This window comes from Meleagris gallopavo, unplaced genomic scaffold, assembly GCF_905368555.1.
Source record: "Meleagris gallopavo unplaced genomic scaffold, MGAL_WU_HG_1.1 scaffold_5, whole genome shotgun sequence".
Lineage (NCBI taxonomy): Eukaryota > Metazoa > Chordata > Aves > Galliformes > Phasianidae > Meleagris > Meleagris gallopavo.
The window spans coordinates 88,534-114,243 of record NW_028147019.1 but is presented as its reverse complement, the minus strand read 5'-3'; the positions used below and the strand labels follow the sequence as shown (position 1 = coordinate 114,243).

At 48.5% G+C, this 25,710-nt stretch overlaps 3 protein-coding genes, 1 long non-coding RNA gene and 1 pseudogene across 5 annotated transcripts in view; 3 read left to right on the top strand and 2 right to left on the bottom strand.

The window, feature by feature from the left end:
* Positions 1-25,710, top strand: part of LOC104915571 (uncharacterized) — a 137,258-nt gene that overhangs the window by 46,583 nt on the left and 64,965 nt on the right. The window lies entirely within an intron of this gene.
* On the bottom strand, positions 263-8,983 carry LOC100539791 (olfactory receptor 14J1-like). 2 transcript variants are annotated; one of them, XM_085215135.1, is made up of 2 exons: positions 8,975-8,983; positions 263-1,198 (listed from the first exon to the last, which is right to left on the bottom strand). In XM_085215135.1, exons 1-2 carry the CDS (start codon positions 8,981-8,983, stop codon positions 263-265), a joined length of 945 nt encoding a protein of 314 aa, XP_085071261.1. The 2 variants fall into 2 exon arrangements, with proteins under 2 accessions (XP_085071261.1, XP_085071262.1); XM_085215136.1 differs by lacking the exon at positions 8,975-8,983 and having other exon boundaries at positions 263-1,222.
* Positions 9,009-10,058, top strand: LOC116217732 (olfactory receptor 14A16-like). Its single transcript, XM_031557663.2, has one exon. The coding sequence runs from the start codon at positions 9,045-9,047 to the stop codon at positions 9,984-9,986; it is 942 nt and encodes a 313-aa protein (XP_031413523.2). The 5' UTR covers positions 9,009-9,044; the 3' UTR covers positions 9,987-10,058.
* Positions 10,922-11,529, top strand: LOC146541993 (olfactory receptor 14A2-like; annotated as a pseudogene).
* On the bottom strand, positions 16,566-18,947 carry LOC104915417 (olfactory receptor 14C36-like). The gene is made up of 2 exons (XM_085215141.1): positions 18,758-18,947; positions 16,566-17,731 (listed from the first exon to the last, which is right to left on the bottom strand). Exon 2 carries the CDS (start codon positions 17,706-17,708, stop codon positions 16,746-16,748), a length of 963 nt encoding a protein of 320 aa, XP_085071267.1. The 5' UTR covers positions 17,709-17,731; positions 18,758-18,947; the 3' UTR covers positions 16,566-16,745.

The following is a 25,710-nucleotide window of genomic DNA, read 5'->3' as shown; positions in this document are numbered from 1 at the left end:
CAGATGAGGTAGGGAGAGAGAAGAGTTAAGGAACAGTATTTTTTTGCAAGGTTTTCTAGTGTCTTTTAATCTATTTGGGGAATTTGGTTTCATATTTACAAGAGCTCTTGTTGTGAGAAAATGGCAAGTAGATGGGAAAGAAGAAGAGGAATAAATTGCAACTTTTTATTTCAAGATCATTCTATTACACTTACACACAAAAACAAAAAGTCATATGTACATAAAATATAAAGAACCATCATTGGGAATGATGATGTGCACCTTATTGAAGATGGGATATGGCACATTGCAACATTTTGCTGAGGGCATGCTTGATCTCCTTGTTCCTCATGCTGTAGATAATAGGGTTCAGTGTTGGAGGAACGACCGAGTAGAGAATTGCCACCATCAGATTCAGGAATGGGGAGGAAATGGAGAAGGGCTTCAGGTGGGCAAACACCACAGTGCTGAGAAACAAGGAGACCACAGCCAGGTGAGGGAGGCACGTGGAGAAGGCTTTGTGCCGTCCCTGCTCAGAGTGCATCCTCAGCACGGCCCTGAAGATCTGCACATAGGACACAACAATGAATACAAAGCACCCAAGTAAAGCAAAGGCACTAATTGCACTAAGCTCAACTTCTCTGAGATAGGACTTTGAGCAGGAGAGCTTGAGGATCTGGGGGATTTCACAGAAAAACTGATTCACAGCATTGCCTTGGCAGAGAGGCAGTGAAAATGTATTGGCAGTGTGCAGCAGGGAATAGAGAAGCCCAGTGGCCCAGGCAGCTGCTGCCATGGTGGCACAAGCTCTGCTGTCCATCAAGGTCCCGTAGTGCAGGGGCTTGCAGATGGCAACGTAGCGGTCATAGGACATGATGGTGAGAATGCAATACTCTGCTGAAAACAAAAACAAAAAGAAAAAGACCTGTGCAACACATCCTGCATAGGAGATGTCCCTGGTGTCCCAGAGGGCATTGGCCATGGCTTTGGGGAGAGTGGTGGAGATGCAGCCCAGGTCGAGGAGGGCGAGGTTGAGCAGGAAGAAGTACATGGGGCTGTGCAGGCGGTGGTGGCAGGCTACGGCTGTGCTGATGAGGCCGTTGCCCAGGAGGGCAGCCAGGTAGATGCCCAGCAAGAGCCAGAAGTGCAGGAGCTGCAGCTGCCGCGTGTCTGCCAACGCCAGCAGGAGGAACTCGCTGATGGAGCTGCTGTTGGGCATCTGCAGTTCCTGGGCATGGAGTCCTGTGCACAGTGCAGAAGATAATGTTGAGTTAAAATCATTCAAACAGACACTCCTCTTGCTATACTATACAAATATTTCTTTCTCTATGGAAAACGTTCTTTTAACTCCATAACTTGACTTTATTTTCATGAGTTTCACCATCCCTTAAGAAGGAGAAGCTTAAGGAGCTCTAACTTTCCACTCATTTTCTAATGTCACATCTCAGCTGCCCAGGTATTTTCCTCCTATGAGCAATTTCCATGTCTCATATCTTTATCCTGTCTGCACTCAGAGTGCCCTTCCCTACCTCTGAGTTCTTAAATTTTGCTTAAAGAAAACTGCCTGTTTGTGGGATAAGTGCATTATTCATGTCTGTGGAAAACAATGACAATTTCAACTGGTGCTGTCCTTTGGAAGGCGAGAGGTTGAAAGAAAGTTTAGGAGATTGTTCGCATAACAGCAGACTGAGAAACGTTCAGTTCAGGATTCTCAGCAGTGTGCTCATATTTCACATCTCCTTTCAGATTCCTACCCCCAACACTTTCCTCACCCCTACGAACACGAAATGAAAAATCCCTGCCTTGTCTCTCCTCTCACAAAGTGCCCTTGGAAACACCCTGGGGTGCAGTGTAGCTGTGATCCCCCTGCCCCAGGCAGCAGCTGTGGCAGCAGAAGGCCCCTGCCCTGCCCTGCCCTGCCCTGCTGCCCTGCCGTGCCGGGGGGCTCCTTCCCCCCACACGTCTCCCCGCAGCGCCCTGGGCAGCTCCCCGGGCAGCTGAGTGCTGAGCCTGGCAGGCGGCAGAGTCCCTGCCCCGGCACACAGCCCCTGGGCCACAGCAGGGACCTGCTCTGCACGACAGCCCTGGGCACCCGGCTGCAGCCCCGGCTGCACAGCCTGCAGCCGTCCTGGCACACGCAGCCCTCAGGGCTGTGCTCTCATGCTGCAGCACAGAAGCCCTCAGCTGGAGCAGGTCTTTTTCCATCATCAAGAAACATGGAGTGCCTGCAGCCAGTTCTGCTAGGGATGTCCCAAATTTAGTGATCCCTCCAGTAAAAGCGACTACACTGCCTGCAGCAAGAGACTTACCTTGTGAACAATGCTCCTCCAGTGAGCTCACAAACTGCTAATGTGCCACACAGCCTGTAAGCTCTCTTCCTTCTGTCCCTGTCTCCTGCAGATCATGTCCCCAGCCCTGATGTGTGCTGCACAGGACCTGCTCCTTTTCATAGCTGTCTCCCTGCAGCACTGCCCACTTGTAGGAGCTCTCTGTGTCCCAGGAGCCCGGCCCAGCTCAGCAGCAGAGGATGTGATTTCCTTCTCTCCCTGGAGATATCCATGGTCCTCCTGAGCTGACAGCTCCTGCAAGGCAGCAGGGATCATCACTGCAGAACATGTAAGTCAGCTCAATTAATCAACACATCCACTGGATATCAGAAGCACCATTATTTCTACTAAAAGAAGTTGACCAAGAGAGAAACAAATGCCGAATCTGGAAACCTCTCCTCATGACCCCTGAGGCAGTGAAGGCATAACATAACAGAATCACTGAATGGCTTAGGTTGGAGGGGACTTGAAAGATCACTTAGCTCCAAGCCCCAGCCACTGGCAGAGTTGCCAATGACCAGATCAGGGTGCCCAGGATCCCATCCATCCTGACCCTTCTGCTGACCAAATGGATGAGCTCACAACAGAAGAGCCAGATCTTCCTCTCTGGCATACTCTGGAGTTCAAGGCATTACAGAGCTATGACACATCTACATTCTTTCCCTGATGACACCTTAGTTTGCTCTGAGCTCTCATTCAAGTAGCACCTGAAGAAGTTCTGGGTCATGTCAGTTCCCTGTTGACAGGAAGATGGCGAACGTTGTCCTAATTTTAAAGAAGAGGAAGAAAGAGGACATCGGTAATTACAGAGCTGTCATTCTCACTTCAATGCCTGGTAAACTTATGAAGAAAATGATGCTGGGAGTTACTGAGAAATGCCTGAAGGACAATTCTGTCATTGGTCGCAGCCAATACAAGTTCATGAGGAGAAGGTCGTATTAATCTTAATGTCCTTTCATGGCAGGATCACCCATTGAGTTGACCAAGGGAAGCCAGTTGAGATTATCCTTGAGGATTTCAGTAGAGCCTTTGATATTCTTTCTCACAGTACCTTTCTGGGCCAAGTGTCCTGAATACGTCCACACAGGAAGATAATGGGTGAGCCCTTGGCCAATGGGTCGGGCCCAAAAGATTGCAGCAAATGGGGTTCCATCAGGCAAACAAATGGTCACAAGCAGGGCTCCCTAGTGCTCCATTTAAGGGCACTTATCTTTAATCAATTACTTGCATGTAGGACTAGAAGATCATTTGAGCAAGTTTACTGATGATTCCAAATTTGGAGGAGCTGTTGCCTCCATGGAGGGTGGGGAGGACTTGCAGAGAGACGTGGACAAGTGAGAGAACTGGGTAAGCACAAACTCACAAAGCATGAAGTGTAACAAGAACAAGTGCCTGACTCTGCACCTGGGTAAGGGCAACCCTGAACATACACACTGACTGGGGAATGGGATACTGGAGAGCAGTCCCACTGAAAGGGATTGGGGGTCCTGGTCAACGCCAAATGGAACGTGAGTCAGCAGTGTGCCCAGGCAACCAGGTAAGCCAACCGTTCCCTTCGGTGCACTGAGCATGGTATTGGCATCTAAGTGAGGGAAGGCATTGTCCCTCTCTGCTCTGCACTGCTGCGGCCTCACCTGGAGCACTGGGTGCACTTCTGGGCACCACAGAACATAAAGGACATAAAACTATGGGAGACTGTTCAAAGGAGGGCACCAGCACTGAGAGATCTCAAGTTCAAATTTGCTTCCATTGGAATTGACTGCTTGTTCAGACTGGGCCCTTCTCACATCCCACATCCTGGGATGAGACACACTGCCCACATGGGACTTGGGCCTCACGGCATCCTTGCACCCCATGCAGAGTCTGGCAGCTGCTGTCCCCTGCTCTTTCATTTGACATCACACAAACCTCCATTCCACTGCCCCAGGAAGGGTCCTGAGCCAGCAGGAGGGACACGATCTCCCTGCCAAGGCTCTGGGCATCAGGCCTTGGCCTTCCTGCTTCACAAGACAAAGGAGGCTTTTCTCCGCATCACAGCCACCATCCCAGGGCCTTGGTCTGCCTGTAATCATGGCTTCCAATTATCTGCTCTAACAAGTCCCTGGGGAAGCTTGCTTGTGAACGGCCCTCAGTGGGGCCCATTAATACTCCAAGAAACTTCACTGTTCCTTCTGACTTGGTCTTCTGGAGCACTTCATGCAATCTTCTGTCAGCACTGGAGGTTGATGGACTCAGCAGCAAATGCCCCCTGGGGCCCATTACAACCTGAAGAGCCCTCCTGTGCCGTGTGCCTTCCTGTCATCTTCTTCAGGTGTTCAGAACATGAACAGCAAACTGGAGAGGTATCTGGAGACTGCTTAAAAAGAGAGAAAAAACAGGTATTTGCAAAGTCCAGTTATTCATTTCTGTGTAGTTAGGTTGAAACAGGAATTTAAACCAGCACTTGGCAACAGATGGTGACCCAGGATGTCCCTTAGCGAGCTCTGCTCTGTCACTGTGTGGACAAATGTCCTCCTCAGATTCCCCACCCCATTTCTGCTCACATTGGCCCCATGGGACTTGCTTCACTTTTCCTCACATCACTCTTCTCCTCTGCAGATACCTGCTCAATGTTAAACCTCCTTTGAAATAACTCCCCCTGGCATTCCTCAGAGAACCAGCTGCACATGGGCTAGGAAAGATTTCTTTTTCCATTTATTTATTTGTTTGTTTGTTTGTTTATTTATTTAATTTTTTCTCACAGACAGAAGGAAACGTGGTGCAATTGAATGAACAGTAAAACACAGTGATCAACTGCATGCCTTGTCCAAGCTGCATTTAATGGGGTTGGTCTTTCATAGGGAATAGTTGTACAAGAAATGAGTTAGACAGAGATAGGAAGGGATAGATAGAATGACAGCTAAGGAGTTGAGAAAAGAGTCCATCAATATTTGGAGAGGTGGAGCAGGTTCCAATAATCTCCCTGAAGATGAGAGATCAGCCAGATAGTTGGGAGGAATCTGAGCAAACAAGGAGCAAGGAATGGGGAAATCTGGAGAGCAGTGGGAAGAGCATGTGTCCAGATGGCCTGCTGCAAACATGCCCTGAAGCATGGTCATTGATTTAGGAGAGCTGGAGACACCTGGAGGATGAGGGACATCAGATACGCAGCAGGGCAGAGCAGCGGTGGACGCTGGGCATTAGTCACAGGGCATTGGCACTGGCACCACTGTCTGTGTCCCTGTGCCTGAAGGCCTCTGTGTCCTGTGCAAGCACAGTTCTGGAAAACATTGTCCTTTTAGGGAAAATAAATAAATAAATAATGAAATGAAATGAAATGAAATGAAATGATATAAAATAAAATAAATAAAATAAATAAAATAGAAGACACAGGATCCCCTCAAATATGAGTGTTTTCAGCGTATAAAGAGAGGACACATGAGAATATTTGAAGTTGGAAAGTGTTAACATATTTTTATCAACTCCCACTTGCAGTCATCTTCCTTGTATTGGGGATCTGAAATGTGGAGGCACTACTCTGGACAATGCCTTCTGTATATCTCCTAGCTGTGGTCTTGTTCAAATAAAGAAGTTCGAGACTGACTTCTTACATCATTTCTGAATAATAGAACAAGGATGAATGATAAGAAAGTGAAAGAGAGTTTTACATTAAACATTTGGAAGGAATTTCTAACATTCCATGGATCGTGATGTGAGGCATGGAGCTGGTCTGGAACAGGCAGCCCAGAGAAGATGGGGGTGCCCCACCCCTGGAGATGTTCAAGATGTCCAGGGCCCCAGGCATCCTGATCTACTGTGTGACAGCCCTGCACACAGCAAGGGAGGTGCAAATGCAGGGTCTTTAGGGTCCTTCCAACCCAAACCACTCTAAAATCCTACAATACTTGTCAGACTCTTCCAACACGGGATCCTGTTTGCTTAGGTATTCCCTGATCACCTCCTCTTTCAACAACAGCACATCTGCTTTGCAACAACATTTCCCACCTGTCTCTGGCACCTGGGATTCCAAGAAGCCCAGTCCAACTGATAAACAGTGAGGTCAGGAAGGAAACGAGTATCAGAGACTTTTCCATGTCCTGTCTCACCAGGTTCCCTGCCCCATTCTATGCTGGGCCCACATTCCCCCTAGCCTTCCTTTTGTCACCTACATATTTCTACAAGCCCTTCTTGTCTGTGATATGCCTGGGCACACTCAATTGCAGTTGAATCTAACACTCCTATACTCATCTCAGCAGGTACGCTGGACAAAGTCTCTTCAGTGCTGCCAGGTGATTTCTTGTTTCCACTTCCTGCACGCTTCCTTTCTGTGTTTGGGATTGACCTCTGTTTGCCTTTTCCGTTCACTGTGACCTGGCTGCTCTGCCATCCCCAGGAAGAGCTCAGTGCACTCTCACAGAGCGCAGTCGCCCTTCCTTGTCTCCTCAACCATCCATTGTAAAGACTCTGTTTTCCCTTTGTGCTACACTCCAGTTGTGGAAGCCATTTAACCGTGTCCCCGTGGTCCAAAGAAGAACTCAGGCCTGCAACTCTACAAAGATTTCTGTCTCATTGTACTTTGTTGTTCTCAATAGCGTAAAAACACATAAGAAAACATCGTAATTGGGAAGCATCACTGGATTTAGCCTGGCTGTATAGCTAATTGTCAGGGTTTTATGATTTTTGCTTACTGATATTCCACATCAGAACATTATGTAGTGCACTGGGAGTTAAAGTGCTAATGCTCCAGTTCCAGGTACCTGTCCCAGAAAAGAAGAACTACATTCCACAGCAGACTGTTCGCTGTGTTGTTGTTATTTCTGCTCGGGGGGAACAGATGTAAGCCCTTGGTTGGTCCTTTGACCTCTCTCTTTTCGACCATCAGTTTCTCCTCCCTTCTGCTCATCCCGACTGCACGCATTGCCTCAGCACTAGCGTAAGGCCTACAGCTTTCAGATACTCTGTCGCATTATATTTGTTTTATTAGCTTCAATTCCAATTATATTGTACTGTATTGTATTGTGTTATCTTGCATTCTGATACAATATTTAGTAAATCAGTTTGTTTCTCCTCAGATCGTTGCTGCTGTTTTCAATTATTTTGGGGTCCCCTGTTTCCCATTTCCAGAATTGGTCACTGTCCACTCGACATTGGTGGTTAATTCAGCCGATTTCAGAGTACAGTCATGACGCTGTTATCTTTCAGGAGCTGTTGGCCATGGAGACCCAGGGACATCTCAGGGGAGATCAGTGGGGAGGATAGAAATGACATCCTCTGCTGCTTGTATTGGCCGGGCTCCTGGGACACAGGGAGCTCCTACAAGTGGGCAGTGCTGCAGAGAGACAGCTGTGACTAAGAGCAGCTCCCGTGTGCTGTGCATCAGTACCAGGGGCACGTTCTGCAGGTGACATGAAGATGGAAGAGAAAGGAGAGAGGGAGTACAGGATGTGTGGGGTGTGAGCAGGCTGCGACCTCACTGCAGGAGCTTTGCTTTCAGCCACTGACACGGTAAGTCTCTCACTCTAGGTAATGCAAACATTTCTCCAACAGGGAACACCAAATCTGGCACATCCCAGTGCAGATCAGGCTGCATACACCCTGTGTTTCTTTATCATGGAATAAGAGCTGTTCCAGCTGCGGGCTTCCCTGCTGCAGCATCAGAGCGCAGCCCTGAGGGCACATCAAGAGAGAACCCTTAAGTGCAATTACCTCTCAGGCACGTGTCCATTATTCTCTGCAGTGCATAGAGGCTGAGAGCAACTGCCTGGGGCTGAGGGCAGTCTGTGAGGCTGGGAGGAAGTTGGTTTTCCTTTAACGAGATGCCATCATTAGCACAAATCTCCCTGAGTTGCCCTTCAGAGCTGTGAGCTGACCTTTTTCCTCTCAGGCACGTGTCCATCACCCTCTGCAGTGCAAAGCGACTGCCTTGGGCTTTTGGCAGTCTGTGAGGCTGGGAAGGAGCTGGCTTTCCCTTAATGAGATGCCATCATGAGGACACATCTCCCTGAGGTGTCCTTCAGAGCTGTGAGCTGACCTTCAGGATGAAATTTTTTCCCCTAGTCAGGAGATCAAAGTGCAGGGAAGAAGCAGAGAGATGCCATATGCAAATGCTGTAGGGTTCGTGAAATCAGTGTGAGGTGTCATTTGCAAGATGTGTGGTGATGAGGCAGTGCTGAAGTACATCAAGAATGGGTGAATACACAGTGATGGGCAGTGGACTCCTGTTTTCTGAGCTGGGTCAGACTTCAGAATTTGATGGGAATGCAATCGTCTGACATCTGCAAAGTAGCCAAGCTCAGAGCAATTGGAAGGAAACCCAGTCAGCTCACCTTACCCTGCACTAAGCAGCAGTGAATCCCTTTGCCTCTCAAGTCTTACAGCTGTTCAGACTTCAGGAAACAGTCCTTAGGCATGGTGAGCAGGATGAGAATCTGTTGGAAAAACGGATCCCTAGAACTTCTAATTTTGACTAACATGTTTTTGGCATTAAGGTTCAGATGCTGATCAGCACTTCTGCCTCAGAAGTGATTTTATCTGATACATTCTGAAAAGAAAGCCTGACCCCACGGCATCAGCACGTTCCCATGTACCCATACGGGCAAGTCTGCATCATCAAGATAAAAAGTGCAGAGTCCCTCATGGCAAACTCAACCTCAAGAAATGTGGATCACATAATGGAGCTGAATGAACACTCGCCACATAGAAAGACTTCTCCTTGACTGTTTTACTCTTTGAACAGGTCCTGGTGCCCAGAGGCAGCAAATGCCCAACAGCAGCTGTATCAGCGAGTTCCTCCTGCTGGCGTTGGCAGACACGCGGCAGCTGCAGCTCCTGCACTTCTGGCTCTTGCTGGGCATCTACCTGGCTGCCCTCCTGGGCAACGGCCTCATCAGCACAGCCGTAGCCTGCCACCACCGCCTGCACAGCCCCATGTACTTCTTCCTGCTCAACCTCGCCCTCCTCGACCTGGGCTGCATCTCCACCACTCTCCCCAAAGCCATGGCCAATGCCCTCTGGGACACCAGGGACATCTCCTATGCAGGATGTGTTGCACAGGTCTTTTTCTTTCTCTTCTTCATCTCAGCAGAGTATTGCATTCTCACCATCATGTCCTATGACCGCTACGTTGCCATCTGCAAGCCCCTGCACTACGGGACCTTGATGGACAGCAAAGCTTGTGCCACCATGGCAGCAGCTGCCTGGAGCACTGGGGTTCTCTATTCCCTTCTGCACACTGCCAATACATTTTCTATATCTTTCTGCCTTAGTAATGTTGTGGATCAGTTCTTCTGTGAAGTTGCCCAGATCCTCAGGCTCTCCTGCTCAGAACCAGACTACCTCAGGGAAACTGGAATTATTTATTTCAGTTTTTGTTTAGTCTTTGGATGCTTTGTATTCATTGTTGTGTCCTATGTGCAGATCTTCAGGGCCGTGCTGAGGATGCCCTCTGAGCAGGGACGGCACAAAGCCTTCTCCACGTGCCTCCCTCACCTGGCTGTGGTCTCCCTCTTTGTCAGCACTGTGATGTTTGCCTACCTGAAGCCCCCCTCCATCTCATCTCGATCTCTGGACCTGGTGCTGTCTTTTATATACTCGGTGGTGCCTCCAACACTGAATCCCCTCATCTACAGCATGAGGAACCGGGAGCTTAAGGATGCACTGAGAAATCACAGGATAATCCTCAGCTATATCAGAAAACATTAGGACAGTATTTTGTTAATATTTGTCCTTGTTATTATTTCCTAAAACTTGAATTTTGATTAAAGTCTATTCATTATGAGCCTCCTACTTGTTAATTAGTAATTTTGACTCAATCATTTCATGTACCTACAGAAGCAGACTTCCTCTGCAGATAAACTCAATAAACAAGCCAGAAGAAACTCATTTCTTCCAGCACCCATGTCTTCCCTTCTCCTCTGGACCTGGTGGAGCAAAGTCGTTGTGCAGGATGATTTCAGGGACCAGGAGCCCAGCTGCCCAATGGAGCAGCCGCCCTGGTGTCCCTGGGAAGATGCTCCTCACTGCCTGGTTGGCTCCCACTATCTGTGCCCGTTGAGCCGGGGCTGCTGCTTTGCTGTGGCCATGGCGATGGGCAGGTGCAGGAGGTGGTCTTTTGAGTGCTGCTCTCTTTCCACTCCCATGCTGTCCTACTGTTCCTCTACACTCCTGGTATCCCTTGGGTCTCATCTGATTTCACAGCAGTCCTCTTGTACCTACCAGTGGCATCCCTGTGGTTGCAGACAGGAGCAGCAATGCACACCAATGTGTCAGAGCTGGTCTCACTAGCCAGCACCACCGTAACACAAGGGGCTGCTCAGAACAGAGACCTGGAGGGCTCTTCCAAGGCTGATATCAGCAATACAGCCAAGGAGTTGCTCTTTGCTTTTGGATTTTCTGGAGTTCTCCACGGACTGAAGAACACAGAGTCCCAGGTGATCTGTAAGTGATCGAGTGCTGGGTCAAGAGCTCCCTTCTAGGTGGCACTTATTCTGGTGTTATAAAACCATAGAATGTCTTGGGTTGAAAGGGACCTTAGCAATTCCTTCCAACCTGCCACAGGAAGTGTTGCCTCCCAGTGTATCAGTTTGCCCAGGGTCTTTTCTTTTTTGTTTTCCACAAAATATTCCCTTCTCACCATCATGTCCTATGACCACTAGTTGCCATCTGCAAGCCCCTGCACTACGGGACCGTCCTGGGCAGCAGAGTTTGTGCCACCATGGCAGCAGCTGCCTGGGGCACTGGGATTGTCTTTGCTCTTCTGTACACTGCCAACACATTTTCACAGCCTCTTTGCCAAGGCAATGCTGTGGATCAATTTTTCTGTGAAATCCCCCAGCTCCTCCAGCTCTCCTGCTCAAAATCCTACCTCTGGCAAGCTGGGCATATTGAGGTTAGTGACCTTATGCTTTTTGGGTGTTTTGTTTTCATTGTTGTGTCCTATGTGCAGATCTTCAGGGCCGTGCTGAGGATGCCTTCTGAGCTGGGACGGCACAAAGCCTTCTCCACGTGCCTCCCTCACCTGGCCGTGGTCTCCCTGTTTCTCAGCACTGGCATGGTTGCCTACCTGAAGCTCCCCTCCATCTCCTCCCCACCCCTCGACCTGACAGTGTCATTTCTGTACTCAGTGGTTCCTCCAGCAATTAACTCCCTCATCTGTGGCATGAGGAACCAGGAGCTCAAAGACGCATTGGGGAAATTGATGTCACGGACTCTTTTCATTAACAATGAACATTCTCTCTCTAAATGACTCACTGACTGTCCCATAGCAGGCCTGTATTGTTCTTCTATGTTTAAGTATTTGTATTATTATGAATTTTTTTCTGTTATGTTTATTACTGGTTCTTATGCTATTGCAGAAATATTTTGATTCATTCTATGTCTGCTGAGGCATCAACCTGCTCTCTTTCTTCTGAAGCCCATATTTAATGTGGATCAGAGCTGACTCTTGTATCCTCTGCGTATCCTCTGTCTCTTTATCTGCATGGAAATGAGATGTCTGCAGTCTTCCCTGAGGCAGTGGGGACATAACAGTGCAGGAATTCCTGTCATCCTTGGCTATACCTGGACATTCCAAGTGCTTTTGGAAATGCTGTCATCATTCCAAGCATTTTGCACACTCACAGACTCCCAGGGATGGAGTTAAGCAGCACTCAGCCTCATCTATCTAGGTCTGCTTCCCACCATGACCAGTACAGTCAGTACAGAGTCAGCCATCAATGGCCGAACAGAGGAGGGATGGGGACTGACAGGAGCTGATCTGGGCATGACATTTCCCTGCGGAGGCAAGCGTGGCCTGGAGCCCTATGACCTTGCAGTTGTTCCTCAGTCCCTGTCCCGACTTTGGCATTTCTCCAAGGACCCCCTTGGAGACAAGATTGTGTGGGTGCTGGGGGCAGATGGAGCACCAGGGCCCGGTTGTGACCATATACACAAGATGAGCCCTCCTCTGGGTGCTCTGCAGGGCTGTAGGCTGTGGGAGCCCACAGGAGAAGGGAGCAGGCAGAGGTGATCCTGGGGCCCAGGAGCAGGGTGCCTCAGGACATCGATCCAGCCCAACTTTCCTCTGCATGAACAAAAAGGAGACACTGCCCAAGGAAGCTACCAGCAGCCCCAGACCTCACACCAGTGGTTCCCAGCAGCACTTTTCATCATAAACTGCTGAGGGCTGATGGCTGAAGTGGGACCTCTCCATGGGGGCACTGGGCTCAGTGCCTGCACTGGAAAATGGGCAGCCTGGGCCAGTCCCTCTCCTGGTCCAGAGCCCAACAGAGCCCAGAGCAGGGCTGGCTGTGAGCTGTGTGTGACATGCTGCAGGGCTGGGAGCCCAGAATCCCCTGGAACTCAGCGCCCAGCTGTGCTGTGCTCACCTTGCCTGGCTCCCAGGTGCCCCCCATGCTGCTCTGTCACTGCCCCTCCTCAGCAGGACGGGGGAGAAAACACAACTCAACAATTCCTGGCTTGAGGCAAAAAGTGCTTGATTCTTTCCTTGCTTAAACCCAGTGACAACAAATTGTGTGTGTTAATGGCTACATATCAAATGCAGGTTTTTCTGCACACGTTGGAACAGCTATTGAATTCATCATCCCTTTCACTTTATTAACCGAAACTAGACCTAATCCACTGCAGACTTGACTAGTACTTTATTTAATTTTTATCACTTCCAACACAGAATTTTCTCACAGTTTGTTAGGATTTCTTACCCTTCTTGTTCTCTATTTACCGAAACAAAATAAATTTCTTATATTCGTTTTTCTTTCTTTGCAATTTTGTTGTCCTGCTGTTTTTCCTGTTATGTAAGACTAGCAGAGTTTCCTAAATTACATCTATATGCAGGTTAATTATTTCTGTTCTTGCTGTCAGACCCAGTGAATTGCATCAATGTAGCTCAAGGAATGCCTCACTTCTGAGTGATTTGGTAATTTGCTGAACTCCCGACAATTTCAATAATAGCTATGTAGATAACTTTTTTTTTTTTTTTCCCCTGAACCAGAAAAATTTGCTAAGTTATAAAAACGCACTTGTCCACCAGGTGCCAATTGTAGGCACTTCAGTACAAAGAACCAATCTTACCTGCAGACATCATAAAAATGAACATCTTAGGGGAAAACTTTTCACTTTAAGAGTGGTGAGGAGCTGACAAAGGGACACAGAGAAGTTGTGGATGCCCCATTCCTGGAGGTGTTGAAACCCAGGCTGGATGGGGCCTTGGGCAGCCTGATGTAGTGCCTGATATTGTTGTTGGCAGTCCTTTTCTCTGCAGTGGAGTTGGAACTAGATGATCTTTGAGGTCCCTTCCATTACAAGTTGTTCTATACTTCTATGATTCTGTAACCTCTGGTACCACATCACTGTTCTTCAAGTCCACTCCTCATGTCCACTCCTTTACCTCATGTCCACTCTCCAACATCCAAGCTGCAGTTTTCCTCACTTTTTCACTTTCCGACTATTTCCAACCACCGTGGAACTGTAGAGCCATAGAATCACATAATGGTTTGGATTGGAAAGGACCTTAAAGATCACTTAGTCCCAATCCTCCTCTCATGGGCAGGGACACCAAGCCCAACTCTCTCAGCCTCTCTTTGCACAGATGAGACATGTTCCAGCCCTCTGGTCATCCTTGTTTCCCTCCTCTGGACTTTGTCCTGCTGTTTGTGGCCCTCGATCAGAATGCAGTACTGCGAGTGGAGTCTCCCAAGAGTGGAATAGAGGGGAGAATCGTCCCCCTTCATCTACTTGCTACACTTCATTGGGTGCAGCCCAGGATACGGTTGGTTTTCTGGGCTATAAGTGCACATTGCCAGTTGAGTTGTTCATCAACTAAAACCCAAAGAGTTTCTCCTCAGGACTGCTCTAAGTGCATTCTCCTCTCTGCTTGCATTTGTGCTTGGGACTGCCCTGACCCGTGTGAATATCCTTGCACGTGGCCTTGTTGATCTTCATCAGTTTTGTACAGACCCACCTCTGTAGCCTGTCAAGGTCCCTCTGGATGGCATCCCTACTCTTTATTGGGTTGACCTCATCACAGAAATTGGTGTCACCCACAGACTTGCTGAAAGTGCACTCAGCGGCACTGTCCAAATCAGAGAGAAAGAGGTTAAATAGCACCAGTACCACATGCTGACCCCTGAAAAGTACCATTGTCTCCACATGGACATTGAGCTGTTGACCGCAACTCTGGCTGTGAGCATCCAGCCAATTCCTTATCCGTCGAGTGGCCATCCATCAGTTCATGCCTCTACCATCTAGAGAGAAGGGAGTCATACAAGGCAGTATCAAATGTCTTCCACCAGTCCAGGTAGACTGAAAGTGCCACCATCTCACAACCTACCCTCCAGGCAGTGTACCAACCCATCAGCCTTCTTTTGGCCTGCCAGCAGACCACACAGGTGAAATCTCACCATGGTCTCTCAAGTCACAAGCCTGATGCTGACCTTTCAGGTAGACATGTCCAAGTTATGCACGCGTCATGTGCTAGTGTGCAGGGGACGTGAAAACCCACACCCAAGGCCTCTTCCTGCATGCAGGCAATCAGCTTCTCAGGCAGCAGGGATCTCTCAATCCACCTGCCAAGCTGGTGCCCTCTGTTGGCTTTACCAGAGACATGGGAATGATCATTGCCAGCATTCCTAAAGGCACAGACCTCAGCCTTGAATTAAAGGCTGTCCTAGTGGCTACTACAGAAAGAGTGTCCTCTTTGTCAGCCATGTTCCTGCTGCAGATCTGTCACCTCCAGAGACAGAAATAACCTTTCAAACACCATCTCACCCACATGCTTGCTACAAGATGGTGAGTTCTGGTTGCACGTGTGACCTCACAGCAACATATCTACCCATCCCCCTCCTTTGGGCTCAGGATCTGATCAGATCAAAGGAAGCTTTTAAAATGAAATTTCTCAAATAACATTCAACCAGTGGTTCAAGTCTTGCTTGACCAACCTGGTGGCTTTCTATGATGATGTCACCGCATCAACGGACAAAAGAGGAGTCACTGATGTCATCTATGTGGACTTGAGTAAGGCCTTTGACAAGGCACCTCATAACATCCTTCTCTCCAAATTGGAAAGATATGGACTTGATGGGTGGACGGTTTGCTGGATGAAGAACTGACTGCAGGACTGAAGCCAGAGAGTGATGGTCAGTGTCTCAATGTCTGGATGGAGATCAGTGAGAAGTGATGTGCCTCACGGATCAGAGCAGGGACCAGTAGTCTTTCAGATCTTCTTCAGTGACATCAGCAGTGAGATTGAGTGCACTCACATCCATTTTTCAGATGACACCAAGCTGTGTGGTGTTCCAGTGGTTTATGATTTTTGTTGTTGGTATTCCACATCATCACATCATGGAGTGCACTGGGAGTCTCAGAAGAGAAGAAATGTATTGCAGCTCCCAGAAATCTTTGCTGTTCCGTTTCCATTTTCCAATCAAAGGTAAAGATAAAAATGACTGGAAGTCATGAGACTTTCTGTGCTTCCCCCCAGGCAGATCAGAGTAAGAACCTCAATTTTCAGAAACTCTCTCATTTATTTGATTTATTAGCTTCAATCCCAATTAACATGTATTTCTACTATTATAGTTAATAAATTAATTCTCCTCCACACACTGTTGCTGCTGTTTTTGTTTTTGTTTTTGTTTTTCTAAATTCCCTCTCCCCATTCTCCTCCCCCTTTTTTTTTGGCCAGTGGACCTGTGGGCCTGCTGTCCCCTGTCATGGACACAGATAGATCTAAAGGTAGCCGTGACAGGGTCTGTGCATTATCCCAGCCCCTTCCGCTGTGCTGACCCCCTCCACCAAGTGCTGCTGCTGCAGCTGCTTTTGTCACTTTGGTTCTGGGTGTGGGGGTCCTGAAGGACAGCAGCAAGACTGTCACCTGCCCCACTGCCACGCCTGAAGTTTGATGTCCCTCTTAAATTGTGGCACCCAAACTGCACCCAGTGTTTGAGGAGAGGCTGTACCAGCACAGAGCAGAGCAGGACAATCCCTTCCCTCACCCAGTGGACAGCAGTGCTGGCCCTGATGCACCCCAGGGGACGGTTGGATCTTTTGGCTGTCAGGGCAAACTGCTGGTTCATGCTCAACTTGGCATCAACCAGAACCCCCAGATCCCTTTCCCAGAGCTGCTCCCCAACCCTTCGTCCCCCCATCTGTACATATGGACAAGATTGTCCCATCCCAGATTCAGATTCTAACAAACACTTGCTATTGTTAAAATCGGTGATTGCTCAGCTCCTAACTCCCCTCTTCTAGGCCGCTCCACAACCTTCAGGCAAACTTCAGGCAGTGCAATTTGGATATCCAGTTTTATTAAGCAGACACTAAATTATACAGCTGGGAATCAGCTGTATAAATATAATATAATATAATATAATATAAATAGTATAAATATAATATAAATCAGAATCATTCCTCAGTCAAACTCAGATGAATAAAATCATTTATCACAGACAATAATAAAAGCAAGCGACACTAGAGACTGTAAGAAAAGAGAGTGAACTTAACACAATTCAGAAACATTTGTGAAATGACTTTCCTAACTGAACACATGAGCTCCTTGTTTCTTACACTGTAGATGAGAGGGTTCAGTGTTGGAGGAACCACTGAGTACAGAAATGACACCACCAGGTCCAGGGATGTGGAGGACAGGGAAGGAGGCTTCACGTAAGCAAAGGTACCAGTGCTGACGAAGAGGGAGAGCACGGCCAGGTGAGGGAGGCACGTGGAGAAGGCTTTGTGCCGTCCCTGCTCAGAGGGCATCCTCAGCACGGCCCTGAAGATCTGCACATAAGAGAACAGAATGAAAGCAAAGCACCCAGATGCTAAAGAGGCACTGACCACAAGAACCCAAAGGTCTTTGAGATAGGAGTGTGAGCAGGAGAGCTTGAGGATCTGGGGAATTTCACAGAAGAACTGATTGATGGCATTGCCTTGGCATAAAGGCAGTGAAAATGTATTGGCAGTGTGCAGCAGGGAATAGAGAACCCCAGTGGCCCAGGCAACTGCTGCCATGGTGGCACAAGCTCTGCTGTCCATCAAGGTCCCGTAGTGCAGGGGCTTGCAGATGGCAGCATAGCGGTCATAGGACATGATGGTGAGAATGAAATATTCTGCTGAGATGAAGAAGAGAAAGAAAAAGACCTGAGCAGCACATCCTGCATAGGAGATGTCCCTGGTGTCCCAGAGGGCATTGGCCATGGCTTTGGGGAGAGTGGTGGAGATGCAGCCCAGGTCGAGGAGGGCGAGGTTGAGCAGGAAGAAGTACATGGGGCTGTGCAGGCGGTGGTGGCAGGCTACGGCTGTGCTGATGAGGCCGTTGCCCAGGAGGGCAGCCAGGTAGATGCCCAGCAAGAGCCAGAAGTGCAGGAGCTGCAGCTGCCGCGTGTCTGCCAACGCCAGCAGGAGGAACTCGCTGATGGAGCTGCTGTTGGGCATCTGCAGGTCCTGGGCATGGAGTCCTGTGCACAGTGCAGAAGATAATGACGAGTCAAGACCAGTCATGCAGACACTCTACCCACCATTATATAGAAGTTTTTCTTTGTGTGTGGAAAATGTTCATTTAACTCCATTATGGGAGTTTATTTTAATGAGCTTCACTGTACCTTAAGAAGTAGAAGCTTAACAGGCTCTTATTTCCTCTCATTCCCTAATTTTATATCAGCTGCCTGGATATATTACTCTTACAAGCAATTTCCATGTCTCATGTCGTTACCCTGCCTGCATGGAGAGTGTCCATCTTAACTACTGTGCATTTAAATTTCTGGTAGAGAAAGCTGCCTGTTTGCAGGAGAAGTGCATGTTTATGCCTGCAGAAAATGACGATAATTTCAGCTGGTGCTGTCCTTTGGGAGAGGAGAAACTGAAAGCACTTTGGGAGATTGTTCATACAGCACCAGAATGAGAAATATACAACTCAGGATTCTCAGAGATGTGTTCATATTTCTCAGCTGCTTTCAGATTACTGTCTACAACTCTTGTCCCTTTCCTAAGAACCGGAAATGGAAAATCCCTGTCCTGTCTCTCCTCTTGCAAAGTGTCCTTGAAAACACCCTGTGGTGCAGTGTAGCTGTGATCCCCCTGCCCCAGGCAGCAGCTGTGGCAGCAGAATGCCCTGCCGTGCTGGGGGGCTCCTTCCCCCCACACGTCTCCCCGCAGCGCCCTGGGCAGCTCCCCGGGCAGCTGAGTGCTGAGCCTGGCAGGCGGCAGAGTCCCTGCCCCGGCACACAGCCCCTGGGCCACAGCAGGGACCTGCTCTGCACGACAGCCCTGGGCACCCGGCTGCAGCCCCGGCTGCACAGCCTGCAGCCGTCCTGGCACACGCAGCCCTCAGGGCTGTGCTCGGATTCTTTGGCATGGATGACCTCAGCTGGAGCAGATCTTTTTCCTTGATAAAGAAGCATGGAATGTCTGCAGCCTGATGTGCAATGGCTTATCCCAGATTCATCCCTCCAATAAAAGCAGATGCATTGTCTGCAGCAACTTACTGTGTGCATGGCTGTCAGCAATGCTCCTCCAGTGAGCTCTCAGGCTTCTCACACTGTTCACATCCTGTATTTGCTCTTCCTTCTCTCCTCTCCCTCTCACCTGCGGATCGTGCCCCCAGCTCTGCTGCGTGGTGCACAGGAGCTGCTCCTGAGCACAGCTGTCTCTCTGCAGTGCTGCCCACTTCTATAAGCTCCCTGTGTCCCAGGAGCCCTGCCCAGCTCAGCAGCAGAGCATGTGATTTCATTCTCTCCCTGGAGATATCCATGCAACTCCTATGCTGACAGCTCCTGCAAGGCATCAGGATCATCACTGCAGAACATAGCTCTAAGTCAGCTCAATTAATCAACACATCCTCTGGATTCCAGGAGCACGGTTGTTCCTACAAAACTAAATCTGACCACAAGAGAAACAAATGCCAAACCTGGAATCCTCCTCTCGTGACCTGGAAGTGCTGTAAGAACATGACAGAATCACAGCATGGCTTAGGTTGGAGGGGACTTGGAAGATCAGCTAGTTCTAATCCTCCAGGCATGGCCAGGGCTGCCAACCACCAGATCAGGCTGCCCAGCATCGCATCCATTCTGACCTTGAGTGCCTCCAAGGATGGATCATCCACAACCTCTTTTGCCAACATTTCCCAGTGCCTGTGTGAAAGAGATGTCTTTTTAACATCTGACCTCAGTCTCCCCTTTTTAACTAAAATCCATTTCCCTTTGTTCTGATTCTATCAGTCCATCCCAACCTAACTCAAGGGTTAGGAATCCCATCTGCTGAAATCGGCATCCCTGGGGCTGAAATGGGATCAGTTCCTCACAGAACCATGGGAGCCAGGAGTGCTCTTAGCTGAGGTCAGATGTGCACAAGGAGGTGTCTGTGTGTGAGCCACTCATCTCAATCCTTGGTCTTTATTCAGCAGGGACTGCACTGCGCACACACAGACACTCAGTGATGACCAAGGTGCCTGGGCTGATCCTGGCTGTGTGCTGGTGCTTGTCCACTGTGGTAGGAAATCTGTGAGACAGACCCCTCCTTCCTGAGCATCAGCTGAGGGCCAGAAGGGAGGTATTCTTGGCCATCCTGAATGCCACCACAGCCCTGTGCTTAGGGCACCCACTGTGCCTTTTGCACCTGTCCCCATGGAGCATGTGGTGTCATTCTGCTGACAAAATGGACGAGCTCACAACAGAAGAGCCAGATCTTCCTCTCTGCTCCATCTGTGGCATACTGTGGAGTTCAAGGCATCACAAATTTGTGACACATCTACATTCATTCAGTGATGACACCTTACTGGTTTGCTCTGGGCTCTCATGAAAATGTCATCAGAAGAAGTCTAAGGTCATGTCAGTTCCCAGTTGACAGGCAGCTGTCAAACATTGTTCCAGTTTTAATGAAAAGTAAGAAAGACCCCAGCAATTATGGTCCTGTAAGTCTCACTTCAGTGACTGTTAAAATTATGGAGTAATTTATGCTGGGTGATACTGAAAAATACGTGAAGGACAATTCTGTCATTGGTCACAGCCAACACAAGGTCACGAGGGGAAGGTCCCATTTAACTTCATGTGCTTTTGTGAAGTGGTCACCCATTTAGTTGACCAATGGAAGTCAGCTGATTTCAGCAGAGCTTTTGATACAGTTTCTCAGAGAATTCATCAGGACAAAAAGTTCTGCATATGGCTAGACCAAAACAGAACGTGATGTGTGAGCAGTTGGCCGATGGGTTGGGCCAAAGGCTTACATTCAATGGGGTTCCATCAGGCTGGTGGTTGGTCACTAGCAGGGTTCCCCAGGGCTCCATTTGAGGGCCACTTCTCTATATGATTTTCATCAATGATTTGCCATACAGGCCTAGAAGATGTTTTGAGTACATTTGCTAATGACATCAAATTGGGTGGAAGTGTTTCCTCCATTGAGGGTGGAGAGGACTTGGAGAGAGGTGTGCTGAAGTTAGAGAACTGGTTATGCACCAACCACATGAAGTATAACAAGAACAAGTGCCTGACTCTGCACCTGGGTAAGGGCAACCCTGAACATACACACTGACTGGATATGGGACACTGGAGAGCAGTCCCACTGAAAGGGATTGGGGGTCCTGGTCAACACCAAATGGAATGTGAGTCAGCAGTGTGCCCAGGCAGACAGGTAAGCCAACCGTTCCCTTCGGTGCACTGAGCATGGTATTGGCATCTAAGTGAGGGAAGGGATTGTCCCTCTCTGCTCTGCACTGCTGCGGCCTCACCTGGAGCACTGGGTGCACTTCTGGGCACCACAGAACATAAAGGACATTAAACTATGGGAGACTGTCCAAAGGAGGGCACCAGCACTGAGAGATCTCAAGTTCAAATTTGCTCATTGGGATTGACTGCTTGTTCAGACTGGGCCCTTCTCACATCCTACATCCTGGGATGAGACACACTGCCCACATGGGACTTGGGCCTCACGGCATCCTTGCACCCCATGCAGAGTCTGGCAGCTGCTGTCCTCTGCTCTTTCATTTGACATCACACAAACCTCCATCCCACTGCCCCAGGAAGGGCCCTGAGCCAGCAGGAGGGACACGATCTCCCTGCCAAGGCTCTGGGCATCAGGCCTTGGCCTTCCTGCTTCACAAGACAAAGGAGGCTTTTCTCAGCATCACAGCCACCATCCCAGGGCCTTGGTCTGCCTGTAATCATGGCTTCCAATTATCTGCTCTAACAAGTCCCTGGGGAAGCTTGCTTGTGAACGGCCCTCAGTGGGGCCCATTAATACTCCAAGAAACTTCACTCTTCCTTCTGACTTGGTCTTCTGGAGCACTTCATGCAATCTTCTCTGTGCACTGGAGGTTGATGGACTCAGCAGCAAATGCCCCCTGGGGCCCATTACAACCTGAAGAGCCCTCCTGTGCCTTGTGCCTTCCTGTCATCTTCTTCAGGTGTTCAGAACTTGTACAGCAAACTGGAGAGGTATCTGGAGACTGCTTAAAAAGAGAGAGAAAAAACAGGTATTTGCAAAGTCCAGTTATTCATTTCTGTGTAGTTAGGTGCAAACAAGAATTTAAACCAGCACTTGGCAACAGATGGTGACCCAGGATGTCCCCTAGCGAGCTCTGCTCTGTCACTGTGTGGACAAATGTCCTCCTCAGCTTCCCCAGCCCATTTCTGCTCACAGTGGCCCCAAGGGACTTGCTTCACTTCTCCTCACATCACTCTTCTCCTCTGCAGATACCTGCTCAATGTTAAACCTCCTTTGAAATAACTCCCCCTGGCATTCCTCAGAGAACCAGTTGCACATGGGCAAGGAAAGATTTCTTTTTCCATTTATTTATTTGTTTGTTTGTTCATTTATTTATTTATTTTTTCTCACAGACAGAAGGAAACATGATGCAATTGAATGAACAGTAAAACACAGTGATCAACTGCATGCCTTGTCCAAGCTGCATTTAATGGGGTTGGACTTTCATAGGGAATAGTTGTACAAGAAATGAGTTAGACAGAGATAGGAAGGGATAGATAGAATGACAGCTAAGGACTTGAGAAAAGAGTCCATCAAAATTTGGGGAGGTGGAGCAGGTTCCAATAATCTCCCTGAAGATGAGAGATCAGCCAGATAGTTGGGAGGAATCTGAGCAAACAAGGAGCAAGGAATGGGGAAATATGGAAAGCAGTGGGAAGAGCATGTGTCCAGATGGCCTGCTGCAAACATGCCCTGAAGCATGGTCATTGATTTAGGAGAGCTGGAGACACCTGGAGGATGAGGGACATCAGATACGCAGCAGGGCAGAGCAGCGGTGGACGCTGGGCATTAGTCACAGGGCATTGGCACTGGCACCACTGTCTGTGTCCCTGTGCCTGAAGGCATCTGTGTCCTGCTGACACAGTTCTGGAAAACATTGTCCTTTTAGGGAAAATAAATAAATAAATAAATAAAATAGAAGACACAGTATCCCCTCAAATATGAGTGTTTTCAGCGTATAAAGAGAAGATACATGAGAATATTTGAAGTTGGAAAGTGTTAACATATTTTTATCAACTCCCACTTGCAGTCATCTTCCTTGTATTGGGGATCTGAAATGTGGAGGCACTACTCTGGACAATGCCTTCTGTATATCTCCTAGCTGTGGTCTTGTTCAAATAAAAAAGATGGAGACTGACTTCTTACATCATTTCTGAATAATAGAACAAGGATGAATGATAATAAACTGAAAGAGAGTTTTACATTCAACATTTGGAAGGAATTTCTAACATTCCATGGATCATGATGTGAGGCATGGAGCTGGTCTGGAACAGGCAGCCCAGAGAAGATGGGGATGCCCCACCCCTGGAGATGTTCAAGATGTCCAGGGCCCCAGGCATCCTGATCTACTGTGTGACAGCCCTGCACACAGCAAGGGAGGTGCAAATGCAGGGTCTTTGAGGTCCTTCCAACCCAAACCTCTCTAAAATCCTACAATACTTGTCAGCCTCTTCCAACACGGGATCCTGTGTGCTTAGGTATTCCCTGATCACCTCCTCTTTCACCAACAGCACATCTGCCTTGCAACAACATTTCCCACCTGTCTCTGGCACCTGGGATTCCAAGAAGCCCAGACTAACTGATAAACAGTGAGGTCAGGAAGGAAACGAGTATCAGAGACTTTTCCATGTCCTGTCTCACCAGGTTCCCTGCCCCATTCTATGCTGGGCCCACATTCCCCCTAGCCTTCCTTTTGTCACCTACATATTTCTACAAGCCCTTCTTGTCTGTGATATGCCTGGGCACACTCAATTGCAGTTGAATCTAACACTCCTATACTCATCTCGGCAGGTACACTGGACAAAGTCTCTTCAGTGCTGCCAGGTGATTTCTTGTTTCCACTTCCTGCACGCTTCCTTTCTGTGTTTGGGATTGACCTCTGTTTGCCTTTTCCGTTCACTGTCACCTGGCTGCTCTGCCATCCCCAGGAAGAGCTCAGTGCACTCTCACAGAGCGCAGTCGCCCTTCCTTGTCTCCTCAACCATCCATTGTAAAGACTCTGTTTTCCCTTTGTGCTACACTCCAGTTGTGGAAGCCATTTAACCGTGTCCCCGTGGTCCAAAGAAGACCTCAGGCCTGCAACTCTACAAAGATTTCTGTCTCATTGTACTTTGTTGTTCTCAGTAGCGTAAAAACACATAAGAAAACATCGTAATTGGGAAGCATCACTGGATTTAGCCTGGCTGTATAGCTAATTGTCAGGGTTTTATGATTTTTGGTTACTGATATTCCACATCAGAACATTATGTAGTGCACTGGGAGTTAAAGTGCTAATGCTCCAGTTCCAGGTACCTGTCCCAGAAAAGAAGAACTACATTCCACAGCAGACTGTTCACTGTGTTGTTGTTATTTCTGCTCGGGGGGAACAGATGTAAGCCCTTGGTTGGTCATTTGACCTCTCTCTTTTCGACCATCAGTTTCTCCTCCCTTCTGCTCATCCCGACTGCATGCATTGCCTCAGCACTAGCATAAGGCCTACAGCTTTCAGATACTCTGTCGCATTATATTTGATTTATTAGCTTCAATTCCAATTATATTGTGCTGTATTGTATTGTGTTATCTTGCATTCTGATACAATATTTAGTAAATCAGTTTGTTTCTCCTCAGATTGTTGCTGCTGTTTTCAATTATTTTGGGGTCCCCTGTTTCCCATTTCCAGAATTGGTCACTGTCCACTCGACATTGGTGGTTAATTCAGCCGATTTCAGAGTACAGTCATGACGCTGTTATCTTTCAGGAGCTGTTGGCCATGGAGACCCAGGGACATCTCAGGGGAGATCAGTGGGGAGGATAGAAATGACATCCTCTGCTTCTGAGCTGGGCCGGGCTCCTGGGACACAGGGAGCTCCTACAAGTGGGCAGTGCTGCAGAGAGACAGCTGTGACTAAGAGCAGCTCCCGTGTGCTGTGCATCAGTACCAGGGGCACGTTCTGCAGGTGACATGAAGATGGAAGAGAAAGGAGGGAGGGAGTACAGGATGTGTGGGGTGTGAGCAGGCTGCGACCTCACTGCAGGAGCTTTGCTTTCAGCCACTGACATGGTAAGTCTCTCACTCTAGGTAATGCAAACACTTTCCCAAGAGGGGTCACCAAATCTGGCACATCCTGTTGCAGATCAGGCTGCATACACCCTGTGTTTCTTTATCATGGAATAAGAGCTGTTCCAGCTGAGGGCTTCCCTGCTGCAGCATCAGAGCACAGCCCTGAGGGCACATCTAGAGGGAACCCTAAAGTGCAATTACCTCTCAGGCACGTGTCCATTATTCTCTGCAGTGCACAGAGGCTGAGAGCAACTGCCTGGGGCTGAGGGCAGTCTGTGAGGCTGGGAGGAAGTTGGTTTTCCTTTAATGAGATGCCATCATTAGGACAAATCTCCCTGAGGTGCCCTTCAGAGCTGTGAGCTGACCTTCAGGATGCCAATTTTTCCCATAGTCAGGAGAACAAAGTGCAGGAAGAAGCAGAGAGATGCAATATGCAAATGCTGTGGGGTTGGTGAAATCAGTGTTAGATGTCATTTGCAAGATGTGTGGTGGTGAGGCAGTGCTGAAGTACATCAAGAATGGGTGAATACACAGTGATGGGCAGTGGACTCCTGTTTTCTGAGCTGGATCAGACTTCAGAATTTGATGGGAATGCAATTGTCTTACATCTGCAAAGTAGCCAAGCTCAGAACAATTGGAAAGAAACCCAATCAGCTCCCCTGCCCTAAGCAGCAGTCAATCCCTTGGCCTCTCGGGTCTTACAGCTGTTCAGACTTCAGGAAACAGTCCTCAGGCATGGTGAGCAGGATGAGAATCTGTTGGAAAAAGCGATCCCTAGAACTTCTAATTTTGACCCCCATATTTTTGGCATTAAGGTTCAGATGCTGATCAGCACTTCTGCCTCAGAAGTGACTTTATCTGATAGATTTTGAAAAGAAATCTGACCCCACACCATCACCACGTTTGCCCATGTGCCAGTAG